The 27088-nt window shown below is 38.9% G+C and overlaps 1 protein-coding gene across 1 annotated transcript; it reads right to left on the reverse strand.

Annotated features, from left to right (window-relative positions):
- Positions 1-4047: 4047 nt before the first annotated feature.
- STON1 (stonin 1) lies at positions 4048-26857 on the reverse strand. Its single transcript, XM_008586339.1, has 4 exons — positions 26782-26857; positions 14497-16473; positions 7305-7507; positions 4048-4981 (listed from the first exon to the last, which is right to left on the reverse strand). The coding sequence occupies exons 2-4, from the start codon at positions 16424-16426 to the stop codon at positions 4907-4909; spliced, it is 2208 nt and encodes a 735-aa protein (XP_008584561.1). The 5' UTR covers positions 16427-16473; positions 26782-26857; the 3' UTR covers positions 4048-4906.
- Positions 26858-27088: the final 231 nt, after the last annotated feature.

A 27088-nucleotide genomic window follows, 5' to 3' on the forward strand; every position in this document is an offset into this window, starting at 1 on the left:
GAAGTCTTACGGAAATGAACTTTGATCTTTTAAAACATGGGGCAATTAATTGAATGAGTTTTCCTTTTCCTTACAGATGGAACATGATTTTAAAGGAACAATATTATCTGCAGCTTTTATCTATGGTATTTTTTGTAACTCACCTATTTGTTTCTTGACCAGCAATTCTGTCTTGCATTAAAAATTAATCATCGTCAGATTCATATGTTGATGCCAGTTCTAACCAGGAACTCATTAATATACTTATAACAAGAAAAATACTTGCTTCACACAACCCAGGGAAATAGACAGGTAATTTGTTTGAGCCCCATGGCATTGCCATCAGAATTGGTAAATACTGGCAATTAGCTGTATATGGTTCAATGGAATACACATAGCCCTATGCTTTAAGACCCCGGGTAAGAGCACAAAAGGCCCTTGGAATGGAGTAGCTGCTGAGAACGGGGAGGGTCTAGTAGAGACATCAGAAGCACCTGTGTCTACACAAGGGCGATGGGGCAGTCTAGGCGTAGTTGAGACAGAAACAGGAAAGAAATGACTGATGGAAATTTGAGAAATGTTGTTGCAAATACTCATATGAACAGTTTATGCTACTTAATCCTTTTGTTATTCCTGAATAACTAGAGTCAAGCCTCCTTAACAACAACAGTGGCTAAAATAGTGCTTGATGATCGGGCCTCTGTGCTGATGCAGCTTTGAAATATTAACCTTAACAGCTAAATAAAAATTTAATTTCAACACAAGGCAAATTTCTTATAAAAAGGGGGCTGGAGAGGGTGTTAGGTTGATTTTTATCAATACTGATTTAATTCATATGTAAAATGCCCCCTCCACCCACACACATACCTTATCTGAAATATTTTCTGTACAATTGTGAAAAACAGCCTTCTAAACTTTAAAACTTTGCTTTTAAATACACATTATTTCTATATTACTACTATACAAGTTGCCAAAGTCTGAAAATTCCATAGAATTCTCCTGTGGACAAAATTGTCCTATTGTCAGGAAAAATTGTGAATAACTGAATAGTAGAGGTCCTGTCTAGCTCATTCATCCAGATTATCAACACTTTTTGCTGTTTTTGAGTTTTTTTACAACTCCTTGAGTTGTAGAAAACTGATAATAATGCACATGATCATTGTCCATAGAAATGCAAATTAATTGTGTTAGAGTAGGATGAAAATTACTGTTTATTTCTCCTGTGGACAGACCTATTTTGCATCTATTTGCAAATTCATTTTGGAGTCCCTTTCTTCCTAGATAAGTCCCTGCACTTTGAATTCTCCTTGGAATCAGTTATAACATCTTACCAGTTCCCTCATTAGTTAATGAGTTAAATAAAATCTTTTGCACATACTGATTTCATATCTTTATGAGTCATGACTATACCCTATTTTAAAAACCATCCTTTATAACATCATCAATTACAGTTTGATGGTGTCATTTTTCCAGGATATGCCAAGATGCCATGTTTACTGACTCCTTAATAGTGAAGCCATGTACATATGCCTGACAGAGAGTCAATTGTTTAAGGTTATTGAAATTGATTTCTTACCTTTAAAAAAAAAAAGCCTTAGGCCTTGCAAAAAAAGATATAAGCCCATAACACAGCAAGAATCATTTGAAATACATCTTTAATTTTAGAAAAATCAATATGCAATCTACAAAATATTTTGCTACATGATTATTAAGGTTCAATCTGTTTTATATTTGTATTGACAGGACATAAAATCATATTTTGAGTAAAATATTATAACAGTCATTGTTAAGGAAGTCCTAACTGAATTCACAAGAAAAAGTGCTGTATCATAAGCATAGCTCCAGAATGAAGAGAACTAGAAAAAACTGTCTATTGTGTACATCAGGTCAAAAATTCCAGCCTTTACTTACGTGCTAGAAAGTATTTTTTCCCATACTTTTTTAAGGGATAAACTGTTGTGCTTCCCATAGAAAAAGAGAATATCCATAAATTAAGATCTACACAATTGACTATGTAATGATCAACCCATGAATTCACTTACAGGGTTATTATGATCTTGTGACTGGTAAGGTGACCAATCCAAAGCAATCAGAGAACAACTAGTCACAAAATGCAGGCTGGCCAGATAGATGGCTCAGTTGGTTAGAGCACGGTTTTGCAACAGGATGGTCAAGGCTTTGGATTCCTACCCGTCTCCCCACGACCCCCACCTCCCACCCCCTGGTCTCCCCCATAACCTCATACCGGCTAGCCACCCACCAAAAAAAAAAAAAAAAAAAAAAAGCGTTCTGAAGCAAAATGGTCAACTCCTTGGAAAGCTGCCATTGCATCAATCAAACAACTAACTCCAAAATGGTCAAACTTATAAAGGAGTGGTTAGAGTGTGGTGCCGATAACACCGGGGTCCAGGGTTTGATCCCTGTACCAGCCAGCCACCAAAATAAACTAAAGTAAAATTCTAGAAAAGGTGTATTTCTTTCTTTACTCCCTTTCTTCCCTCCCTCCCTTAAAAGCAGGGGTTTGGGGAAGATCACGATTTACTTTCTGGCAAAGGAGATTCTGCTTCTTAATTTGTAAATCTAAATGGGCCTACCTGATTTTTCACTTAGAGATCCATAGTCACATATGACCTCCTGCCATTTCTGAGGTCAGAAGAATTGTATTAAAAACCTTCTCCTCCCTACACAGAATGTTAATTTAACACTGAGTAATGAATATTTAAGGATCCTAATAGATGTGCAAATTAACAATTAAGCGGTAGCAACCTGCTGTTAATGCTATCAACCTTTGCATAGCTGCAGAAACTCAATTTGTGATTTAGTCTGTCTTTTGTTACCATATTTTCAACACTGAATTCTGAGATGCTCCTGAAGGCTGGGTGACTTATGAGTAAGTGACACCAGCAGTGAGGTACCCACAGATATTAGTCAACCTGCGAAGCATGAGGAGCAATTAACTGCACACTTCCCTAAATTTATTTCAAGGTGTAAATATTCATTACATTCATCTGAATCAATCTGTGAGTTCTTGATGGACAGGATGCCATAAAACACACTTCGGAAGGAAAGTCAGTAATTAACCCAGCTAATTTCCCTGGGATTGTGGAGCAGCGTCAGATTCAGTCTGCCTCCGAATTTTGTTCTGAGCAGATTGAAGTCACTCCAGATTGTGCCGACACCAGATGATAGAGAAAGATGGTAGAATTTTTTTAAAATGACATATACACACACAGATTTGCCTTTGCATACATCAGCAGTGAGTCTCAAGCATATGATATTATAAGTAATGCATCAAGCGCAGTTAAAAAGAGCAACACCCATTCATTTTAACCATCAACTTTCACATTCTTTGCTTTTACAGTAAAATAATGAAAAGCAATAAAACCTCCTGATTGATATAGACCATCATAACTATTGGTTTTAATCTGCTTTTTGAGCAGATTAAAATGAATGTAATACAATATTCAATAAAATGTATGAAATAAACTCTGTAGGCCAACAAATAAATGCTGTTTGGAAGAATATTTTATCAGTTTCGACTCAAAACAAATCCAGTAAATAGAGAAAAATACCTCCTAATTATATTTAACATTCAACATATATTGAAAGTGTATTAATACCATGTGGAAAAGTTTGTTTTTCAGGCTTAAAAAATCGCTAAAATATAGATTTCATAAATTTTAAAATTCTGAACTTTAACTGTAAATACTAAAAGGAAACTATAAACAGAACTAAACTGCTAATACCATTGGTTTTTCACTAGAAACCAAACTATTATAATCATTTCCCTGACTTTGAAGAGTAGAAAATTCTGAACTTTAACTGTAAATACTAAAAGGAAACTATAAACAGAACTAAACTGCTAATGCCATTGGTTTTTCACTAGAAACCAAACTATTATAATCATTTCCCTGACTTTGAAGAGTAGAAATGTCACCTTTTAGAAATCTAAATAAAATAATTTAGTGTCTTTCAGTTGCTTATCTTTTAAAGACATATACACTAAATTAAGCAGAACTAGCATAAAATAGTCATAATATGACTTAGACATCTACTGAAGAGAGGTTTGTGTTAATTACAAATATTACGTTATCAAAATACATTCCTAGAGTCTGTACTTTTGGAAAACAATATTCATGAACTCTAGAAATTCATCTTTAATGTACATAAAATATTTTAACTAGTGTCCAATACAGTACTAGGATTTCATTTTGAAAGGAATCCCACCAAGCAAAAGGCAATATGTCCTAGTGACTTGTACTAAAATATGCATATCACCAGAATACGAACACATTTTGAAAATGATAATACAGTGGGGGATAGACAGGTACCAAATACAGCCAATGATTACTTACTGATGGGGTAAGAGGACAAGAAGATAACTCAAAACTACAGATACTGCCAAATCTCCACGTTAGCCTGTGGTTTCAACATCATTCTATACATAGCCACATCTGAGAGGTGAGCAAGAGCAAAAAGTAAGTGTTTTAGTTCACGTCTCCTTTGATTGCCTTACCCTCTGGTACAGGCTCTAACACAGCAAGAGACATGTGTAATAAATACAGCACCTAGATAATTCAGAGTGCAGAACAATCAGCCAATGAGTAATCAAAAATCAGAAACCCTTTAGCCAAACTGGCTGCCGGGTCACACATCAAATGACACTGCTGCTGAGTTTCAATAGAAAGCAAAACATCACACAAATTATAGACACATTTTAGATCAAACCCCTTAGGGTAAAAACATATCAAAAGCATGAAATACAGATTGTTTGGTTTTAGGTCTAAACTTCTCTAAACACAGCCATTGGACCTGTCCTAAGCCCACTGTTCCGAAGTCACTTCCACTATGCAGTAACAGAACATTGTGTGGTTTCTGTGAATTACATATTGGACAAGTGGGTCGTTGTCATTTTCTCTTGCTGCTTCTACTGAGTTACACAGTCACCGGCTTTATCTGGGTCTTCTCCATCGATTTTAATCCACTTCTTTTCTATTTCAACCTGTTATGCAAAAGCAAAACATGGGCAGCATTAACAAATGCAACACAGCACTGACACCTCTTCAGTCCTATTTTATACATGAAGCAAGGACTGTATCTCCCTCTGGACACAGACACCACCCCTCCACGCTCCCACTCGAGCTCTGAAAAAAGGTACTCTGCTCTCCTTTTTGCTGGATCTTGAAGAGGACTGACACTCCCTTCTCTTCTAAATCAAACATAGTTTTCATAAAAGGTACACATAATACATATATATTGATAAGACATTTACAGATCTGGCTAGACATGTGATCAATTATCCCCCCCCACGTACCATATATCCAGCATTCGCCCACCTGAAATTTAAAATGCACCCAAAATTATCTCTCTAACTAAAATGAACTAGTTTACAAACTAGTAAACCAGCTGGGCTGGACCATCTGTCTGCTCTTTACTTTTATTGTCTCAGCTCAAATGTCACCTCCTCATGGAGGCCCTCCCTGACCACCCTAGAAAAAGAAGCCCTCCATCACCCCCTATCTTGTTGTGTGATTTTATTCTCTCCTTAGAATCTGTCACTAGTTGAAATTACATTATTTGTTTACCAATTATTTTTTGTCCCCCCACACACACATACTAGAAAGTAAGCTCCATGAGGACAGGGACCTTATCTCTCTTGTTCACTGGTGTCACATCTAGAGCAGTGTCTGGCACTTTGAAACTGCTGAATAGATACTTATTAAATGGAAGATAACATAATGAAATTGCCACCAAGTGCAGATCAACTAGTAAATGCTATTGAAGCTAAAGACACTTTGTCATATAATTTTGAGCTGTCCACTAAAACCTTATGAAACTGGCACATCCTGTGAACAGGAAAATAGGTATAAATGAAGTCTCATGTGCATTTGCCTCATATCTTGGTCACACATAACACTTATATACCTAGTGTTATAGGTCAGGTTCCCCAAGAAGCAGACTCTGAGACAGAGCTTTGTGTGCTGTTGGGGTCAGCACCCACGGCAGAACGAAGCTGGGAAGGTCCTGCAGAGTTAGCCCAAGTTAAGACATCATTCCCCACCCCATCTACCTGTCATTGGACACAGGTGGACCCCAAAAGGGGACATAACCTCAGATAAGGCAACTCTCTTTGGCCAGGACAATTTCCAGCTACTGGGGAACAATTCCTTCAGTGCTGAAGGGGCTGCACAGGACAGCATCTACCCATCATTAATTTCATCAATAGAAAAAAAATCACTGGACCCAAACATATAGACTTTTAAACAGATGGTCCAAAATAAAGAAAGATCCTGAACTTACGTTACTATATTATAGGATCACCAGCTGCTGTTAACGATGTTTAATAAAATCACACTATTTTTAATAGGAATAAATAAGTAGAAAATCAGAATGGCTTTAACCATAGCTGAGATTCAAGCAACATGTAGATTTTTTAAATGCTACTAGAAAATAAAAGATGTTGCTCACGTGTAAGACAAAACGAAAACATATAAACTCCTGTTTGTTATGTGCTATTTAATTTCTGTGATTTTTGAAATATTTTCTAATTTAAAAAATGTTTAAACAAAACCAGCAACATATATCACTATTTCAAGATACTATGGGAAATATACAGCAGAAGTTATATATATATCTATTAATCTTGAAGATAAGAAGGAAAAACAAGTTTAGAAACAGATGTAAATGTATGTCACTCTTTAATTCATCTGGCCTGAGAATGCACAAGAGCTGATGGTTAACATTCAAAACTATCATAATAGAGTAACTCAGCATTTCTCAAAGGGTGCTCTACAGAATACTATTCCACAAGATACTGAGAGATGTGTTACATACACACACCCACACAAACAAGATTCCAAAGTCAATAAGTTAGAAAAAACTGAGTTAAGTAAGTTTAACAGATTTCTTTATTGCAGGACTTCTCAGAGCCTTCATTTAATATTAATTTAGTGTATGGCATTCCTCAACTTATTTTTTTCTTGGATCATTATATGGGACACATGTTCCAGAGAACACACTTCAGGAAATGCTATTCTAACAGTACAATTTCTATTATAAATATACTTCTAAAATATAAACTTTTTAATATCCTGTTTATCATTGAGAGCTGAATTATTAAGTGTTCCCCACATTCACTACAATGGAGGGGAAGAACTAAGTGTGATACTAACCATCATGTTTCCATGCCTGAGTTCTCCTCTAGTTCAAATGTCATCACACCCACCCACCCCACCCTCACTTAAGAGGGCAAAGCAAATATTTAAAGCTAAATCAGGTCACAGCTCTGGAAGCCCCAACTTGAACCTCGGGGCCTTGAGATGTACCTGGATGTTGTAGCAAGCTCGCTGATGAACATGTTTCTGTGGCTGGACATCACTCTCCACCCCTAGAGACCTGACCTCTGTCCTTGAGGCACAGGTGTCAAGCATCGAAAACTGAACAGTAGCAAATGGATACCAATCGGAGGGAACTTCTTGGTCTGATCCAAGTTCTAGCTTGTATGATAAACAATGGGGCTGATCAGGACCTTGAGGGGAAAAAAATCAAATGGTCAAAGTATTTCAATGGCCAGTGAACATTACTCTTGAACATAAAAGGCACTTATCTCTCTTTAATAAGCAATTCCATTAGCACTATGGCATTGTGAATTTCATTTAAACAACATACCGTCAAAATCCACAATATTGTACTAATTAGGGGGAATCCATCTGCATTTTTTAAGTACTAGCTTTAAGAGAAGTATAACTTTATTACTCTATATATGCACAGGTTAACTCCTAAAAATGTTTTCAATTAGAATTACTAGTAAGTTTTCTTTAATTAAAACATAGGAGTAATGTTTATATTAAACATAATTGTTTGGTTACAATGTCCTAAGAACCTGTAGGAATCTCTTTCTCTTAAACAGATTGAATAAGCACTTATACTTCTTAATTTATTCATTTTCTTACCACTCTATTTATAGATAATGCAAAAGTAAACTTCAGCCCAAATTAGGTCATATTATTAAAGATTCTGATTTTTAAAAGTTAAACTCAATGAAATTTTATTACATTTCAGAAAACATTCCAGGCTGAAAAAATTCTTTTTTCAGTAGAACAAATTGTTTCACTACTGTAATTAATTCTCACTCATCCTTCTGAAAAGCTTTGACTGCAACAGATGTATGTATAGAGATGGGCATACTGGTCTTCAATATTTCAATCTAATATTTGTTTTCACTCAATTCAATTTGTCACTTATACATCATACCAGGCCAGGCTCTGTACCGGACTCAGGGATATGGGATATAGTCAAAGATTTTAGGAGGGATTATGTAATGTGTGTGTCTGTGTTATAATAGAATAAAAAATATTTGGTTAACAGTTAAGTTTTGTATATTACATAATAGCTAGAGAGGCTTCCGAATGTTCTTGCCACAAAGAAAAGATAAATGCATGAGGTGATAGATACACTAACTACCCTGACTGGATTATTATACAACATATGTATGTATCAAAACATCAGATTGTACCACATAAATAAGAACAATTACAATGTATCAATTAAAATACATTTTTAAAAATTAAAAAAATAATTCACTGTAGTAACTTTACAAATAACCTGTGATTCTGTTGAATTGTTCACACTAAGTACATACCCAATGTGACTCTCTTTACTTAAATAAATGTATGAAATAACAGTAATTTCAAAAGCCAGATTCAATTACTGTACCACTGACATAGCTCGAGAAAGAACATTTCTATCAGAATATAGCTTTAGGCACAAAAACAAGAGTTTAAAGGATTTCACTTAAGTCTTAAAAGATAAATTACCTTTCATTCCTTACAACCTGTTTCTTGTAGAGAAACTAATTGAATTCTAAGGCTGTAAAAGCCCTTGAGAAGTCATCGATCAATTAACCAACAGATGCTCATTAGCTATCTTCACCACCTACACCTGGGATAGGACAACGGTGGCCTCCGAGGTGCTCTTACTTCCCAGATCACTGCAGGCAAGTGATAACTTTACTCTCACGCACACATATCCAGAGAGATCCAGAGAGATCTCGTCTTCTGTGTGCAGCAAGGACACAGTAAATTCATTTACACTTCATTCAGGCCCTTGTCAATCCTGTTAGGGCAGAGTAGTTCACACTGGACCCAGATTGCTCAGAGTCCAATCCCAGCTCTGCTACTTAATAGCTGTGTGATCCTAGGCAAGCTAGTTTTCTCTCTGAGCTTCATTTTCTCCATCTGAAAATGAGGGTAATGATGATAATCTGAACCTTAAAAAGGTTGTTATGAGGATTAACCAGTTGCCACACATAGAACACTGGGACAGTAGTATACTATAGTACTATAGACGTGCTAGACACCTATTACTATTTTGCAAAGCGCTATTCTAAATCCAATATTTAATTATTATAATTTTACTAATAATGGAACTGGCACTGGGACAGTAGTATACTATAGTACTATAGACGTGCTAGACACCTATTACTACTTTGCAAAGCGCTATTCTAAATCCAATATTTAATTATTATAATTTTACTAATAATGGAACTGTGAATTCTACACGTTTAGCGTTGGAAATAATACTGGAGACAATCTAATTTTATATTCACATTTTATAGGGAAAAAAATGTTTCTGGAAGTTTTTCAATAAAAATTAAAGGAAAAAAAATTAAACCCAAGTTGAAGACCTAGTTCCAAAGATGTTAGAAACAAAGTATTTCTACCTGCTTTTCTAAAAAAGAAAGAAAAAAAAAAAAAAGTGAAATATAGAAGAGAGCATTTTTCTCTTCAGGTTTTCTGGCATATTTTTCTGGACTTCAGAAAACTCTAAACACTCGACAATGTTTAGTATCACATTCCTTCTTTAGATATTGGCCTCCATGAGAACAGATATCACGTCTGTCCCTAGCACAACATCTGGCATATTTTGGGCTTAACGGGTATTTGTTGAATTCACAAATAAATGAACAAAAGACAGAGGAAAATCATATTAGCTCAGTGCTGACCACCAGGGGGCACTCTAAGGCTTTGGCAATTGTTATTCTCGCAGCTCCTTTTCTTAAGACCAGGAATGCAAATCACAAAATCATCTTAGGTCTAATAGATATCCAGTCCCTCCCGAACCAAAATATTTCATATCAGAAACTGAATTGTTGAGGGTTGATGAGAATGGATGGTAGGAGGATGACACAAGTGGAGTGGGAGAGAGAAACCAATGTGCTGAAGACAGAGCAAAGAAAGAGAAAAATTGGAAGTTAGAGATAGATTTGTTAATTGACCTTCCACTACTCGCATTGCCCTTTCTAACGCTATGCCACCATTTACACGTGATTTAGCTAACCAGCTCCCCGTCTGTCCTCACTCTCTCTTTCTTTCTCTCAACCGTCCCCCAACAAAGCCTAAGCTCCTCTGTTCTCATTCACACTTTAGTATGAATGAAGTCTATGAGCTACTGCCCCAGGTCAATCTTTGTTATAAAATGAAAGACTTGGCCACTGTTAAAGGAATATTAAGCATTAACAAGCTGGTAGAAGAGACATTAAGGGACCAGCAGCCCTTCCCACCTCTCCTGAAATCACAGGCAAATGATTTCACCAATAGGAAAGATCAATCCTGATCTCACAAATTCCTGGGAAGAAAGGCCAAAAAAAAGTTTTATAATTAGTGCATAGTAGAATATTCTCTTTCAGTTTCCATTTTTGAAATAGTTTCTTCTAATAGTGCAGATTTTTCAGAAACTAGCTTGAAAAAGATAACATGTTAAAGAGCTGTTTTTAAAATCCTCTGTTCTCTAAACACACAACTGATCCAAAGATCACGTAGAAAAACAGAAGTGCATTCTAGGACCCTGCTACTCTAAGTGTGGTCCTTGGCCAGTATCCTTGGCATCTCGTCAGCACTTGTTAGAAACACAGTATCCCAGGTCCCATCTGCTGAACGAGAATCCACATTTTAACAAGGTGATTCCTATGCACACAAAAAGTTGAGAAGCACTGCCTTAGGACAAAGATTTTCTCTCTGCCCCAACTTTACTCTTTCTATGCTTCTTCTCAAGGGGCAAATTAGGCTGCAGCCTGCCCGGACACCATCTCACTCTCCATATTACCCTCCCCAGCCATAATGGAGAAGCCTCCGGACAGGACGTGTCCTGCCCCCAGCCTCGCTCAGAGCTGTGCCCTGCCCTCGGGACGCTGTCTGACACAGCCCCACTGCTTTTTCCCGGTGCCTCCTCTTTGTGCACAGACCTGATCTGAACAAAGCTGCTTTGATCCCAAAGGGTTTGTTCAGTGACTTATCACTGTGTAATTGACTACTGAAATACTTGTAAAACATTGTTCTGTGTGGGCCTGGTGCTGTGACAGTCTTCCAAAAGAATCCCTGAAGGCCAAGATCAAGTGTGACCAGCCTCTCTGGGAATGTCTCTGCTTGCCATTGTTCTGGGAGGGCAACAATAAAGCTCTAGAAGACACAAAGACACACAGAGCAGGGAGGAATGACCTCTGTGCAGGGACCATACCAGATTGCACAGGAGAGAGACTGGGTCAGTAGTCCTCAGCCCTGGCTGCATGGGAGAGCCTCTCACACACCAACCTGGGCCTTACTCCCCGAGTCTGATGGGGAGGGGATGGTGCCTAAATATGGGTATGTTTTTAAAGCTCTAATGATATTAACATGCAGCCAGGGCTGGGAAACAGATTCTAAAAGGACAAATGGTAAGAGGATCCAAGGCTAACTCAGCTAATGGCACCATCACCCACCTGTCCACCAAAGCCAGAGACCCTGACTACTCCCTCAGCCCCAAAACTTAGGTAAGGTCCCCCACACAGGTGCCTTGGTTCTGCTGTTTCCATCCCTGATAGAATCCTAGTGAGTCTTCCACTCTAAGCTTATGTATCCTCTCCTTGGCAAAGCCTTCTCCAGTACCCAGGCAGCTCATCACTCCTTTCTCAGAGATCCCTATTGTACATGTTCATACGAGCCTGGAAAGGAGCACTTTCCCATAGTGCATTCGGACAGTCGCTTCTGGGTCTGTCTCACTGACTAGACTGTTAAGTTTCTGGACAGCAGAGACCGTGTCTGTGTCTGTATCTCCCAAGCACTCGGCAGAGCCTGTACCTAGAGGAAATTTAGTGGATGTTTGTGGAATGAATGAGTGAGCCGTCCTCTTAATGAATTCTTGTTGATTGAGTTAACCATTCACTCTGGGAAAATGCAGTGTTACTAACAAGATCGTTTTCACAAGAAGCTTTATGTGTTGATCCACTTTCAAAATTAGAAAAGGTGATTGGTATGGATTCTCAGTTTGAAAAATAAGTGTGGTTGCCCCGGCCAGGTTAGCTGAGGGCTTAGATCCTTCGGGGCCTCCTGGAGCAACTGCTCCAAGCACAGCAGCAGGAATGGGCTCCCAAAGGGAGCCTGTCATCCTGTCCCAGCAGGCTGAGCCCTTGAAGCTCCTCTCTCAGAGGCACAACTATTGTTTCAAAGCTCACAAAAACTATGTTTGACCTTTTGTTCCAGTCCCAATGACCATTTCTTGGACCAATGGAAAATGACAGGAGTCAGGTTATCACCCAGACCTTGGGGGATGACTCTGGGAGGCCTCTGGACTCAAAAGGTTCCAGTAGGCATTCCAGCCTACCTGACTTCCTGCCCTCATTCCTTTCCCTATTTGTTTAGCAAAATAAAAGCCAACATTCTGATTTTGTTTAACCCCTCTAGACTAAAAGTAGCACAAATATAACTTTTAGAATAGGTCATTTGGAACTTTGTACTCAAAACCTCAAAACCTCAAAACTTGCTTTCCTGGTGTGAAAATACCTGAGAATGGTTTCATTTTCTTCTCCAGCCAAGTTACAAATGAAGGCAGGAAACAGCATCTCTGTGTATTATATCACGGAAGATAATGAACTCCCCATATCACTGGCATTGGCCAGAAGGCGCCCTTAGAGGCCATCCACGTGACCACGCTATACCATGCCCTGAGTCTGAGCAGTCCTTGCTGTTTCTTAGGAACAGAGCATTACTAATGTGAATCATGAGAACACCGTGGGGTGGAACTTGGCATTAATGAAGTAGAGTGTGGGGTGTCAGGCAAGACTACAGCACAGGGACTTCCCTCCTGCACAGGGGCCTGGTGCTCCTCAGCCTGTCTCTCACCTGCTGGATCCTGTCCATAGCTCAAGCTCCAATCAGTTGACAGACATTAAGCCAGCAAAGTGCAAATCATGGACAAGGTGGTCCCACAGCCTCCAGGGTGCAGTTCAAACTGACCCTCAAGTCCATCATCAAGCTGGGACTTGCTCTTTCTGCTCTAGAACATTGCAAAGCCTGTACAGCACTATTTCTCACCCTAGCCACACGTTAGGTTCACCTGGGGAGATCTTAAAACAAACTGGTACCTGGGCCCCTCCCCCAGAGACTCTGATTTAATTGGCATGAAGTGGAGCCTGAGCATCAAGATTATTTAAAAGCTTTCAGGATATTCTGACATAGGGTCAGGTTTGAGAAACACCGCTACAGGGCCACCCCAAATAAAAATGCTTCTTTTGAAATCCATAGCCTGAAGGGGCCTAAGATAGGTTTAAATTTCCGTGAAGGACCAGAGCAGCTGTGAGCTATTTAGAAAAAGGGATCAGATCTTACTCATCTTTATCTCCAGAACTTGATGGGGCACTTGGTACACAGTAAGTGCTCAGTAAAGGTTGGGTTGAATGAATGAATGAATGAATTGATCAATCAATCAATCAACTCAAATCCCCCAAACCTGTTCCCAATTTACCTCCATAGCCCAGTGTTCTGCTAGAAAAAAACTCAACTAAAACAGAGAACATCCCTACTTCCAATATTTGAGGTTTTTTGCTTTATTATATTATGCCCACTCCTAACTTACTATTCTAAAATAAATATGATGCTATGACTGTCTTTTCAAAGTTCTGAACTTCTAGATTAATTGTTTTCTTTGTAAACTTTTTAAAAATTAACTAAATTTTTAGTGTTTAGGTCGTGTCTGCCCAGTTCTAAAACAACCAGTGAGATGGGTAAATTCAGCCGAAGAAATCAATGTGGGTAAAAATGAAAGGCAATCTTATTTCAAAGAGCAGGGAGCAAAACCTAAGGAGGAAGTGGCTGAGAATACAAAACAGATCAGGTACACTCGTGGATGGCAGATCTTTAAAGGTTAATTAGGAAATCTAAGCTATGTCAGAAACATTTTTAATATTTGAGGGCAATGGGCTGATGTCAGGAAGCCCAACCATGGATATCTATAAATTTTCCCTCAGTACCACCATCCACAACAAATTCCTAGCCTAGGATGGTACTTCTTATGATATCAAAAAAAATCTAAAAAGTTTAACTTCTCTGGTAGAAATAGGCACAAGAAGAAAATGTTCCATCTCCCACCCATGTATGTAAGTGTGGCCTCAGCTGACAAGTCTCTGTCTGGTTTCAACCTAAGGAGGAGGGTGAAGACATTTAAGCTATTTCCCATGAAAATCAACTTGGGGTGCTGAATATTTACTTGAGTTTTTATCAGGAAGCCGGTCTATCTTCCACACCACGGCCCGGTAGGCACTCTCATATTTTGCTGACCCCACAGTAACCTGAACGACAGGTTCAGATTCAGGTTCATGTAAACTCCCCAGACATGCCCGGCGGTTCATTTTGGCCTTCAGGGACTTCTGCCTCTGGAGGTTCATGGTCCAGACGGCCTTAATCCACTGCGATGGGACAGGAAAGTGTATCATTATATTGTCACAGGACCTCAAGGAACTGGCGTGGGATGGTCTCTGAGCCAATGGGGCCATGTTGACGAACGCCTGAAGTTCCACATACGCCCCCTGGACAACCACTACAGACTTCACAGAAAAGGGAAGAGCGTCCCCGTGATACAAAGTCTTGAAACGCATCAGCTCAAACCGGCAGGCATCCAGAGGTATGAACTTAATGATTCTCGATTGCTCAAATTCTTGAACTTTCACGCACTTATGAAAATGGTAGTCAAGAATATCAATTCCCTTCTTTTCTGTATCTTTTTTGAAATAGCATTCATCTTGCTTCTGCAACTCAAGGTCATTCAAAGTTAAAAAGCATTCCATGTTTCCATTCACAAAGCAAAGGCAATAGATTTGAGTTATCACAGCACTTTCAACCAATTTTCCTTCATCTTTTGTGACTTTACCCCAAAAGTTGTCCATAATTTCCAAGGAAATTTCTTGCTCTTCGTAGTTCTTTTTTGGTTTTGAAACAGCTGGCAGCTTCATCAGCTCCCCTTCTACGATAGTCAGAAAGTCAAGGAAGTCATGGTATTCTGTGGACCCCAACTTCAGCATCTGTTCTATGTCTGGTTCATGAACTACTTCTGTCTTAGAATGGTATTTTCTTTTTTCTGTATAAGACACATGCTCAATCTTCACAGTATGGATTTTTCCTGCCACACTAAAGTTCTCAACTTTGGGTTCAGAAAGCCTGCAATGTGGATCAAGCTGTAACTCTTTAAATGGTTTCTCTAACCCCTTCTCATAATACATTTGCAAAACTCCTCCAGGTAAAACTTTCAGAAAAATTGGCCCCCATTGCCGGGAAGACATCATGTTCTTCTTCTCAGGAATTCGCAGCATGAAAGACCATCCAGCTTTTGGCTGACTCCTGAAGAGCACATGGGGGACAAAGGAAGAGACCGTGTCTTCAGCATATGGACATTGCATAGACAAATTTCCAAGTGAGTCTTGGTTCTCAGCTGACTGAAGATTTTCAAGCTTCTCACAAATATAGTTGAGTGAACATTTATTTAGGCTTTTTTGATCAATAGGCATCTCCTTTTCCCTCGCTGACAAAGTCTTTCTGCCTCCTGAGGGGTCAAAGGTGAATGGGGAAGCACTGTCTTCATCTTTCCAAAATGGACTTGAAAAAGCACAGTCCTCCCGAAAATACTGAAATTGAGGAGCATCACTTTGGAACCCTAGGCTTTCAGCCTGGAGAGGGCTAATTTCATCTGGAAGACTTACTTTGGGAGCTGGATGTGTACATGAGTGGTCACTGGGTAAGAAATCATGGGATAAACAGGTTGGTTTAGTAGGCAATAAAGAGGAACCTGCCCCTGGTGTTGTGAGTGGGCTGTTGGAAGAAGATTCTGGGATAGGATAAAGCACATGAGTCCCTGCTTTGGGGATGCCAAGAATACCTGGGAAGTCTTTGGTAGGTGTAGAAAGAGGAGAATTAGTTGGAGGTCCTGGACTGAAGTAGAAGTCTACAATGGGAGAAGAGAGAGGGGTGCTGCTGGTAGAGGAAGACCCACTGGGAAATTCCTTGAGGCCAGGAAGGTTCAGCTTAAGTCCATTTGGTCTACAGACACCTTGATTCTCCAGAGGGAAATTCTTTGACTTTTGAGAAGATTGAATAGCGGGGTCATCATCAAAGGTGACCCAATTGCCTGGGTTGGTGGAGCACATCTTTGGGATCAGATTGTGGTCCTGTCACGGACTCAGATACGTTGTCTCTGTTAAAGGAGAAAGAGAAAATAGAAATATAAAATGAAGCAGGGGGAAACAGGCCACTAGAGGTCTTCAGTTCTGAGGAATACTCAGATGTAATAGTATCCAGATTTACAGATTAACTGAGTTCAAAGAAATGATTAAAAATTGTATCACTTTTGATGGCTGCAAGCATAAAAAACAAGATCCAATTATATGCTATCAATAAGAGGCTCACTTGAGATTTAAGGGCGCATATAGGCTGAAAGTGAAAGGATGGAAAAAGATATTCCATTCAAATGGAAACCAAAGTACAGAAGGGGTGGCCATCCTTATGTCAAACAAAATAAAATTTACGTCAGAAACTGTCGGAAGAGACAAAGAATTATGTTACATAATAATAAAAGGATCAATTCACCAGGAAGATATAACAATCATAAATATATATGAACACAACATCAGAGCACCCAAACATATGAAGCGAACATTGACAGAATTGAAAGGAGAAATAGACAGCCACACAAAAATAGTATTTCAATACCCTACTTCTTCCTCTGTGTTTTGTTGTTGTTATTTGGTAGCTGGCGGGTAAGGGGATCCAAACCCTTGACTTTGGTGTTACTAGCACCATGCTCTCCCAAGTGAGCTAACCAGTCATCCCTTCCACTTTTAACAATAGATAGAATATTGACAGAATTGAAAGGAGAAAAAGACAGCCACACAAAAATAGTATTTCAATACCCTACTTTTTCCTCTGTGTTTTGTTGTTGTTATTTGGTAGCTGGCGGGTAAGGGGATCCAAACCCTTGACTTTGGTGTTACCAGCACCATGCTCTCCCAAGTGAGCTAACCAGTCATCCCTTCCACTTTTAACAATAGATAGAACATCCAGACAGAAGATCAATAAAGAAATGAAGGACTTGAACAACACTATAGACCAAATGGACCTACCAGACATATACAAAACATTCGGCCCAACATGAGAATTCACAGTTTCTCAAGCTCACACAGAACATTCTCCAGAATAGATCACATGTTAGGTCACTAACAAGTCTTAACAAATATAAGAAGATTGAAATTATACAAGTATCTTTCCCAACCACAATGGAATAAAACTAGGAATCAATACTGAAGGACAGCTGGAAAGTTCACAAATATGATTAAATAATATGCTCTTGAACAACCAAAGATCAAAACATAAATCAAAAAGGAAATTAGAAAATACATTGTGACAAAAGAAAACAAGGCATACCAAAGTGTACAGAATGCAGCAAATGCAATAGTAAGAGGGCCGTTTATAGCCATAGATGCCTACATTAAAAAAGAAGACCTCAAAGAAACAACCTAACTTTATACCTCAAGGAACTAGAAAAAGTACTAAGTCCAAAGTTAACAGAAGGAAAGCAATAATAAAGACTAGAGCAGAAATAAATAGAGAATGGAAAAACATTAGGAAAAAAATTAATAAAACTGAGGGTCGGGTCTTTGAAAAAAATTTTTTAAATGACAGACCTTTAGCTAGGTTAAGAAAAAAAGAGATAAGACTCAAATAAAATTGGAAATCAAAGAAAAAACATTATAAGTGATGCCACAGAAATAAAAAGCATTACAAGGAACTACTGTGAACAATTATATACCAAAAATTGGATAACTTAGAAGAAATAGATAAATTATTAGAAACATACAGCCTGCTAAGACTGAATCATAAAGAAATAGAAAATCTAAACAGACCAATAACTAGTAAGGAGATTGAATTAGTAATCAAAAATCTCCTAGCAAAGAAAAGCCCAGAACTCACAGCTGAATTCTACCAAACACATCAAAGAATTAATGTCAATCCTTTTCAAACCCTTCCAAAAAATCGAAGATGAGGGAGACCTTCCAAACTTATTTTAAAAGGACAGCATCACCCTGATACTAAAGCCAGAAAAAAAAACTCTATGAGAAAAGAAAACTACAGGCCAATATCCCTGATCAATATAAATGCAAAAATCCTCAAGAAAATACTAGCAAATCAAATTCAGCAGCACATTAAAAGGACCCTATGCCATGATAAAGTGAGATTTATCCCTGGAATGCAAGGATGGTTCAACTTACAAAAATCAAGCAGTGTGAAACACCACATTAACAGAACAAAGGATAAAATTCACTCAACAAGCTAAGAATAGGAGATTACTTCAATATAATTTCCATATATGAAAAGCCCACCACTACATCATACTAGATGGTGAAAGCCTGAAAGATTTCCTGTAGGATCGGGAACAAGGCAAGGATGCCCACTCTTTCCACTTCTATGCAAGATAGTACTGGAATTCCTAGCTAGGGCAATTAGGCAAGAAATGAAAATAAAAGGCATCCACATTGAAAAGGAAAAAGTAAAATTATCTCTGTTCACAGATGATATGATCTTATATGTAGAAAGCCCTAAAAATTCCACACACACACACACACACACACACACACAAAATCTGTTAGAATAAACAAATTCAGCAAAGTTGCAGTATATAAAATTAGCATACAAAAATCAGTAGCATTTCTATCTACTAAAAATGAATTATCTAAAACACACACACAAAATCTGTTAGAATAAACAAATTCAGCAAAGTTGCAGGATATAAAATTAGCATACAAAAATCAGTAGCATTTCTATCTACTAAAAATGAATTATCTAAAAATGAAATTAAGAAAACAATCCTGTTACAAAAGCTTCAAAAAGAATAAAATACTTAGGAACAAACATAACTATAAAATGTCACTGAAAAAAATGAAAGACACCAATAACTGGAAAGAAATCCCCTGTTCATGCACTGGAAAATTTAATATTGTTAAAATGTTCATACTATCCACAGTGATCCACAGAGTCAGTGAAATTCCTATCAAAATCCCAATGGTGGGCCGGCCCGGTGGCGCACTGGATAGTGCGCCGCTTGGGAAGCGCGGCGGGGCCGCGGATGCAGCTCGGGAAAGGCATGACTGAGCTGGGAGGTGATCTGGTGTAACTTCTGACTCATGGCATACTGGCCGTTGAGGACCGGGCTGCTCAGGTGGGGTTCAGCTTCCGGAGCCGCTGAGGACACTCCAAGGCACAGACTCGCTTCTTCCATCCCTGAAAATAAAGAGAGAGTTCAGATCTGTGCCAGGTACTGTGGAGCAATGAATCAACAGCATCAGCTGGTGGGAAATTTGCATTTCGTGCCTTACCTACACATAATAATGCTAAGGAATTATAGTCAAAAACAATAATAAAAAAATGAATTATTAAATGCCAATTATGCAATATGGCATCGCTCCTCCAATTTGTTTTGGCGATAGATCGTCTTCCTTGTATTTTCTATTTACAGACTGCAATTATTCATTCACATTTAAATTATTAATGTTTTACCACTTTCAACACCTAATAACAAATCAAGGGTTTACGTGTTAAACTTTTTCTCCTTTCCCCCCTTTGTAGCACCTGTACCTGTTGGTTTAGTCCAAAGTTTGTCTTAGAGCAGAATGGCTTTAACTGCAAAACCAAATAGACTCACTCGGAACTTTTGTTTCCTTTTACTGTATTCAATACATTCGCCAGTCTAAGATGAAAGAGATCGTTTTATGATTTGGCCAAAAAAAAAAAAAAAAAAATCCCAATGGCATTTTTTTCCAGAAGTAGAAAAAAATCCTAAAATTCATATGGAACTACAGAGGACCCCAAAGAACCAAAACAATCTTTAGAGAGAAGAATAGAGCTGGAGGTCTCACACTTCTTGACTTCAAAACTTCAGAGCTTGTATTACAAAGCTATGGTAATCAAAACGATATGGTACTGGCATAAAGACATCCAAACAGACCAATGGAAAAGAATGTAGAGCCCAGAAATAAATTCACAATCAAATATACAGTAAAACGATCTTTGACAAGGATATCAAGATTACACAATGGGGAAAGAATAGTGTCTTCAACAAATGGAGTTGAGAAAACAAGATATCCACATGCAAACGAATGAAATTGGACCCTTATCTTACACCATACACAAAAACAATTCAAAATGTATAAAAGACCTAAACATAAGACCTGAAACTATAAAACTCCTGGAGAAAACATATGGAAAAATCATTCTAACATTGGTCTTGGCAATGATTTCTTGGATATGACACCAAGGCGTAGGCAACAAAAGCAAAAACAGACAGGTGGGACTACGTCAAGCTAAAAAGCTTCTGCCCAGCAAAGGGAGCTAACAACAGAGTAAAAGGGCAACATACAGAATGTGAGAAAATATTTTCAAACCACGTATCTTATAAGGGGTTAATATCTGAAATATATAAGGAACTCACTCAACAGCAAGAAAACAGCCCAATCAAATAATGAGCAAAGGACTTGAATAGACATTTCTCCAAAGAAGATATACAAATCGACAACAGGTATATGAAAACATGCTCAACATCACTAATCATCAGGGATATGCAAATCAAAACCACAACAAGATATCACTTTAATCTGTTAGAATGGCCATTATTTTAAAAAAGGAAGGAAGGAGGGAGCGAAGGAAGAAAAATAAAGTGTTGGCAAGAAATTGGAACCCTGGTGCACCATTGCTGGGAATGTCAAAAAGTGTAGACACTAAAGAAAACAGTATGAAATTTCCTCAAAAACTTAAAAAAACTTTTTGAACTAACATATGATTCAGCAATCCCATTTCTGGATATTTATCCAAAAGAACTAAAAACAGGATCTTGAAGAGGTATCTGTACTCCCATGTTCATTGCACCAGTATTCACAAAAGCTAACAGGTGGAAACCACCTATATGTCCATTGATGGATGAATGGATAAATAACTGTGATATATGCATACAATGAAATATTATTCAGTTTTTGGAAGGAAATTCTGACATGCTACAACATAGATAACCATTAAACACTTTATGCCAAGTGAAATAAGTCAGTCACAGAAGGACAAATACTGCATGACTCCACTAATACAAGGTAAGTAAAGTAGTCAAGCTCATAAAGCAGAAAGTAAAAAGGGGCTGGGGAGAGGGAGAAATGGGGCGTTGCTGTTCAGTAGTATAGAGTTTCATTCATGCAAGATGAAAAAGTTCTAGAGATCTGCTGTATAACAATGTGAATATAGTTAGTACTACTATAGTGTACATTTTAAAATGTGTTAAAGGGGCAGATCTGTTATGTGTGGTTTTTTTCTTACCACAACTGAAAAAAAATATTATTTTTGAATTAAGTCAATAAGTCTTTAAGTGATTATTATGTCGCCAGACATTGTTAGTGCTGTGGAAAATATAGGAGAAAATAAAAAACTCAATTTATAATGAACGTACTGACAGCCCAAAAATATGTGAGGTTTACAGTTTAGCAGAATTTTCAAAATCATGATGTCACTTATCAAAATAAATCTGTGAAGTATACATTACTATTGGCTATTTCATAATCGAAATTACCTGGGTTTAGGTTCATTGCCTAAAGTCACCCAGAGGGTAAGAGGTAGAACCAGGATTTTTTTTTTTTATAAAAGCTTTATTGAGATATAATTCACACGCATTCCACAAAAATCACCATTTTTTAAAAGTATATATTTCAGTGGTTTTTAGTATATTAAGAGACTTGTGATAAAAGCTTTATTGAGATATAATTCACACGCATTCCATAAAAATCACCATTTTTTAAAAGTATATATTTCAGTGGTTTTTAGTATATTAAGAGACTTGTGCAACCATCACTACTATTTAATTTCAGAACATTCTTATCACCCCAAAATAAACCCTGTACCTATTTGCAGTCACTCTGCACTCTCCCCTTTCCCCAGGCCCTGGCAACCACTAATCTACTTTCTGTCTCTATGAATTTACTTCTCCTGGACATTTCATGTAAATGAAATTATGCAACATATGGCGTTTCATGTCTGCTTTCTTTCACCTAGCATAATGTTTTCAAGGTTTATCCATGTTGTAGTATGTATCAGTGCTTCATTCCTTTGTATGGCTGGATAATACTCCATTGTGTGAATAAACCACATTCTGTACATCCATTTATCATGGATTAGTTGATGGAGATTTGGTTTGTTTCTACTTTTTAACTATGAATAATGCTGATATGAATATTCGTGTATAACTTTTGTGTGATCATTTCTCTTGAGTATATACCTAGGTGTGGAAAAACCAGGATTCGAACCCAGGTCACTTCAGCTCAATCTGATACAATGTAAATGACTGAAAGTATTCTAAGGACACCAGAGGCAATGAGCTGTAAGGGCCACAGCACTGACACGGGGTTAGGTAATCCCAATACTGGGCACTGCTCCGTCACTCACTAGCTGTGTGCACAGCCTCTCCAGACATTCAGTGATTACACTAGAATAATCTGGGGTCTTTCCACCTCTAAAACAATTCTCTAGCTGGTGGCATCCAGTTGAAAATTTTTTCGTCACTCACTAGCTGTGTGCACAGCCTCTCCAGACATTCAGTGATTACACTAGAATAATCTCTGGGGTCTTTCCACCTCTAAAACAATTCTCTAGCTGGTGGCATCCAGTTGAAAATTTTTTCAGAAACAGAAATTGTGTTACCACCAATTATATGGGCCTTAGTGCTGGGATTTTTAACCAAACGTCCAAAGTGACAGAAAGTAAAACTCCATGAGATCTGCTAATGTGAAAATGCAGAACCTGCTGGAATACTGCCCATGGGAAAGGCCTGTTTTTCTCCCCCCAGCCTGCCTTCCTAACTCCCCTTGTGGATAATGAAGGTTCACCCAATGTAATCAGTCAAGTTTGGAAAAAGTCCAACACGAAGGGAGAGAGGGCTATGGGGCACAGAGGCCCTGTGTTGCCATTTGCAGCATCCACACATTCCTGAGGGCACAAAAACACACAGTGGAGCCGTAGCCCCGGCTGCTGGCTCTCTGAAGGGCATTTCACTGTCACTGCCCTTGGGCTGAGTTGCCATAAAGCACTTTCCCCTGGAGCAGCAACAGCAGGGTTTCAAAGGGACACCACCAGGAGGCTCAGAGGCAGGAAATCCGCAGCTATATTTCTTGACTAATTCCCATCCCACCCTCTTCAGAAGGAATCCAGCCAAAATAGCTCCTCACATAGGGTGAGAGATCATGGAAATATTTACTTCAGTCGGGTTTATTAAAAAGAAAGAAAAAAGAGAAGACAGGAGCAGACATCATTCAGCTTCAGGCTGAATCTGATTCTGATCTACGCCAAACATTCTGATCTATGTTTGCCTCATCAGTTTTCCCTTGGTAGCTTCAAAATTTGGAAGAGGGGGGCTGGTTTCTTCAGTTTTTGTTCATTTTGCAACAAATAAACTGATTTCCATAAATCAGACAAAGAAATCACATTACTTTGTAAATAGCTCTGGATTTTTTGAAAAGCACACCTTACGAAAATCTCCTACCTTGTACCCCAAATCTATGCAAAGTCCACTCCTACCCCACCCCCTAACTCCCCACCCCTCTTCCCCGTGCAGGACTCTTCCATAGGAGGCACTCAGCAAATGTAATGTGAGTTTAATTCAACCAAATAGAATTCTGTATTGCATCTAGTCAGAACCCAAACCTTTATCCCTGCTTGAAAGGCAGGAGTTTGATGCTGTTCTGGACCGAGCAGCTGAGGCTGTCTCCTGTGGTCAAGGGCAGGTTTGTTTTCCATTGTGCCCCTCTCTCTCCCCTCTTCTATCCCCCTTGCTGCCTTTTTTTATCGATCCTTTTTTACACTCATTTCCATTTCTCTCTTACCTCTTTTGCCCCCTCCCTGTATACGACCTTATCTTTCTATTCTGGTCTCAGAGTCCCCACCAGTCTGTGGCCCAAAGTCAACAACGCGGACCAATTCCATCCAGTGCTTGCCTTCCCTCCCAGCCCTCTCATGGGGAAAAGGGGGCTGCACCCTGTCTGCAGCCTTTGTCTGTCAGAAGCTGAGAAGTTTAGATGCATCTTCCTTCAGTCATCTGCTACTTCACCCCCTCTGCTTCCAGGCATTGGAATCCAAAAGTATTCAAACAGCAGCATCTGTTGAACTTCAGTTGTGTTTTGTTTCTCCCTGCACTGCAAGTAGGGTTGGATCTTGATATGTACCTATGCCTCCCACCCTCTGCTTCCAGGCATTGGAATCCAAAAGTATTCAAACAGCAGCATCTGTTGAACTTCAGTTCTGTTTTGTTTCTCCCTGCACTGCAAGTAGGGTTGGATCTTGATATGTACCTATGCCTCCCACAGCACCCTGCACCCGACCATTTACAGAGCCCTTTCATGGGCAACACTCATTTAAATTTCCCGACAGTACAGAGCAGACCACAGCACTCCCCAAGGCCTAATGCAGAGCTGGGAATCCAGGACTCTGGGCACCAAGTCCCCAGCTGCCTTCCTCTGAAGCAAAGATTCCTGCAGTCTGATTCCCTGGCTTTTCCTCAGCTGTGGATTTCATCCCACCCCGCATGCCCCAAACATTTCAGAGGTCTGTTTTCAATCAATCTGGATCATCCTGCAAACTCCTAGAAGACAATTCCAGACAAAATTCAGAGACAGGGCAGAACACCAAGACTTTGAATGAGGCACAGATAGAAAAGAAAAATGTATTATGGTAGAAATTTCTAGACGCGCATTTCTAGGAGTTAAAGATTTTCAGGTGTGTGTTTGCTTCTCCTTAAGACTATCAGACATTCTTTTCAGCTGCCTGTTTTCAAACCAGCATCAGAATCCATTGAACTCAAGAAAAAACGAAAAGTAGACTCCCATGCCTGTTTACACCGCAAATAACAAGGGTGTAGGAAACAGTGGTTTTCAAACTTACAGTTCAACAGTGTGACAGATGGTATTCAGAAGCCTTAGAGTTTAACACTCCCCTTGTTCAGAGAAACCCTAAAATAATTATCTTCACCATTCTAAATAGTGGACAAGCACAGAAAGGCACTGGGCCACACAGAGCAGACATGAAAAATGGCTGCACTTACACAGAATTCCTTCGCTCCACCCTTTCTTCCACTTAAGAAATCATACTGGAATTCTTGTAAGAGTATTATAATCATTACATGAATTGACTATAAATTGTTTTAAAAAGTAAATCTTTTACAAATAGCAATACCTTAAATATTATTAATAATATTGCAATTTATTTGCAACAAGGCTTATGAGTAAGAGGCATTCATTTGGAAAAATGTTCTCACCAAAAAGAATTGGGGGGTGAAAACTTTGAAGTCATCATAAGAAAAATTCGTATTTTCTTTGAGAGTCAGAGTGAAGCTTTTTCAAGGAGGGATCATGCCTTATTCATTAGGGAAATTTCCACATTGCCTACAAATGCCTACACATTGATACAAATACACAGCTCAATAGATTTTTGATTGAATAATTTTAAATGGTCTTTTCACTTTTCCATAAAGTAAATCTCTATACTGCCCTCCCTAGTTCAAAGAATTACTGAATTTTCAGGTTAGGAAGAAATTGAAGGTAGCCTATTCAGTTAACCACACTAACAAACATTTATCAAATACTATGTGCTCATGGTATGCTAAGGGCTATATGTGCATGACCTCATTTAATATTCACAACCTCATGAGGTAATAATATTATTGTTTTGTAGAAGAGGAGAATAAGGTTCAGAGAGGTTAAGCTACTTGCCTAAAGTTGCCCAGCCAGTAAGAAGGAGAGCCTGGACTGTGACCAGGTCTATCTGATCTCAAAGCCCATGCTCAATACCATCCACCACCCCAGAGGTCCAGACAGATCCAATGACGTGCTGGTGTCAGGTGTCCTGTCATTTCTGAACACTTTCTGCCACCCCACTCTTCACTAAGGAAACAGTGCCAGGGAATAGCCACCACTTCCTGGAGCCAGGAAATCTCTAAATTGAAAGGATGCTGTTTTCACCTGAGAAGAGCCTATTTCTCCATCAAGCCTACCACCCGAATCTGTCCCTTGGATATCAGGCTGTGGGAAGGGAAAACTCTGGGACAGTTTTCCCCAGGGTTGCTCCAGAACAACAGTTCAGTATCAGTTTGGGTCATTTCTGAGAAGGGCTTTCATAACTCAGCCTGCCCTATTTCCTGTCCCTTCTTGATTGCATCAACTGGCAGTCTTACCCTTGGTGATGAACAACTTCTCAGAATTGTTGTCTAAATAATATATTCAGGCGCACACACACACCCCCTTTCTAGTGGCAATCTTGGTATACGGTCTAATTCTCCAAACTTTGTGTAACTTCCTGCAAAGTCCTTCCCTCCCACACCACCCCCACTCCCCTCTGTTCTCAAGGGTCTATCTACTTCTGCTCTTCTCTGCAGTTTTCCATTGCTTTTCTTCTGAAACCATTAAAATAAAATATAAATATGAAGTTCTACCTTCTCATGCAGATTGTCGAAATCAGATCAGATGTATTTGGTTGGTGAAGCGCATTCCAGGTCTTTGCAGCTGAAGACTTTGTCACCACTTCACTATGTGTCTGTGGAGAAAAACACTCTCCAATACGGCCCCTACTGCCTGGCTCCTCTGTATCTGCCAGATGTTGGGGGAAGACAGATGCTAAGGAGGTATTCAGCAGTGCTCAGGAAGACATCACCGACACCTACCAGTAGCCTCCTGCTGACCCCAACCAAACTGTCACCATCACTGGCTGGTTCCTACTCAAGCCCAGGGAACCCATCTGGA

This window comes from Galeopterus variegatus, unplaced genomic scaffold (assembly GCF_000696425.1).
Source record: "Galeopterus variegatus unplaced genomic scaffold, G_variegatus-3.0.2 Scaffold3945, whole genome shotgun sequence".
NCBI classification, from domain to species: Eukaryota; Metazoa; Chordata; class Mammalia; order Dermoptera; family Cynocephalidae; genus Galeopterus; species Galeopterus variegatus.

Bases quoted from the DNA above. Each gene is read 5' to 3' on its own strand.
- STON1 (XM_008586339.1), bottom strand. From the start codon at position 16,426: ATGTGCTCCACCAACCCAGGCAATTGGGTCACCTTTGATGATGACCCC. The intron at 7,508-14,496 runs GTAAATATTCAG...TTTCCCCTCAAG, and splicing joins GCTTCCTGATAAAAACTCAA to GTCCTGATCAGCCCCATTGT. The intron at 4,982-7,304 runs GTACATCTCAAG...TTTGCATAACAG, and splicing joins GAGCTTGCTACAACATCCAG to GTTGAAATAGAAAAGAAGTG.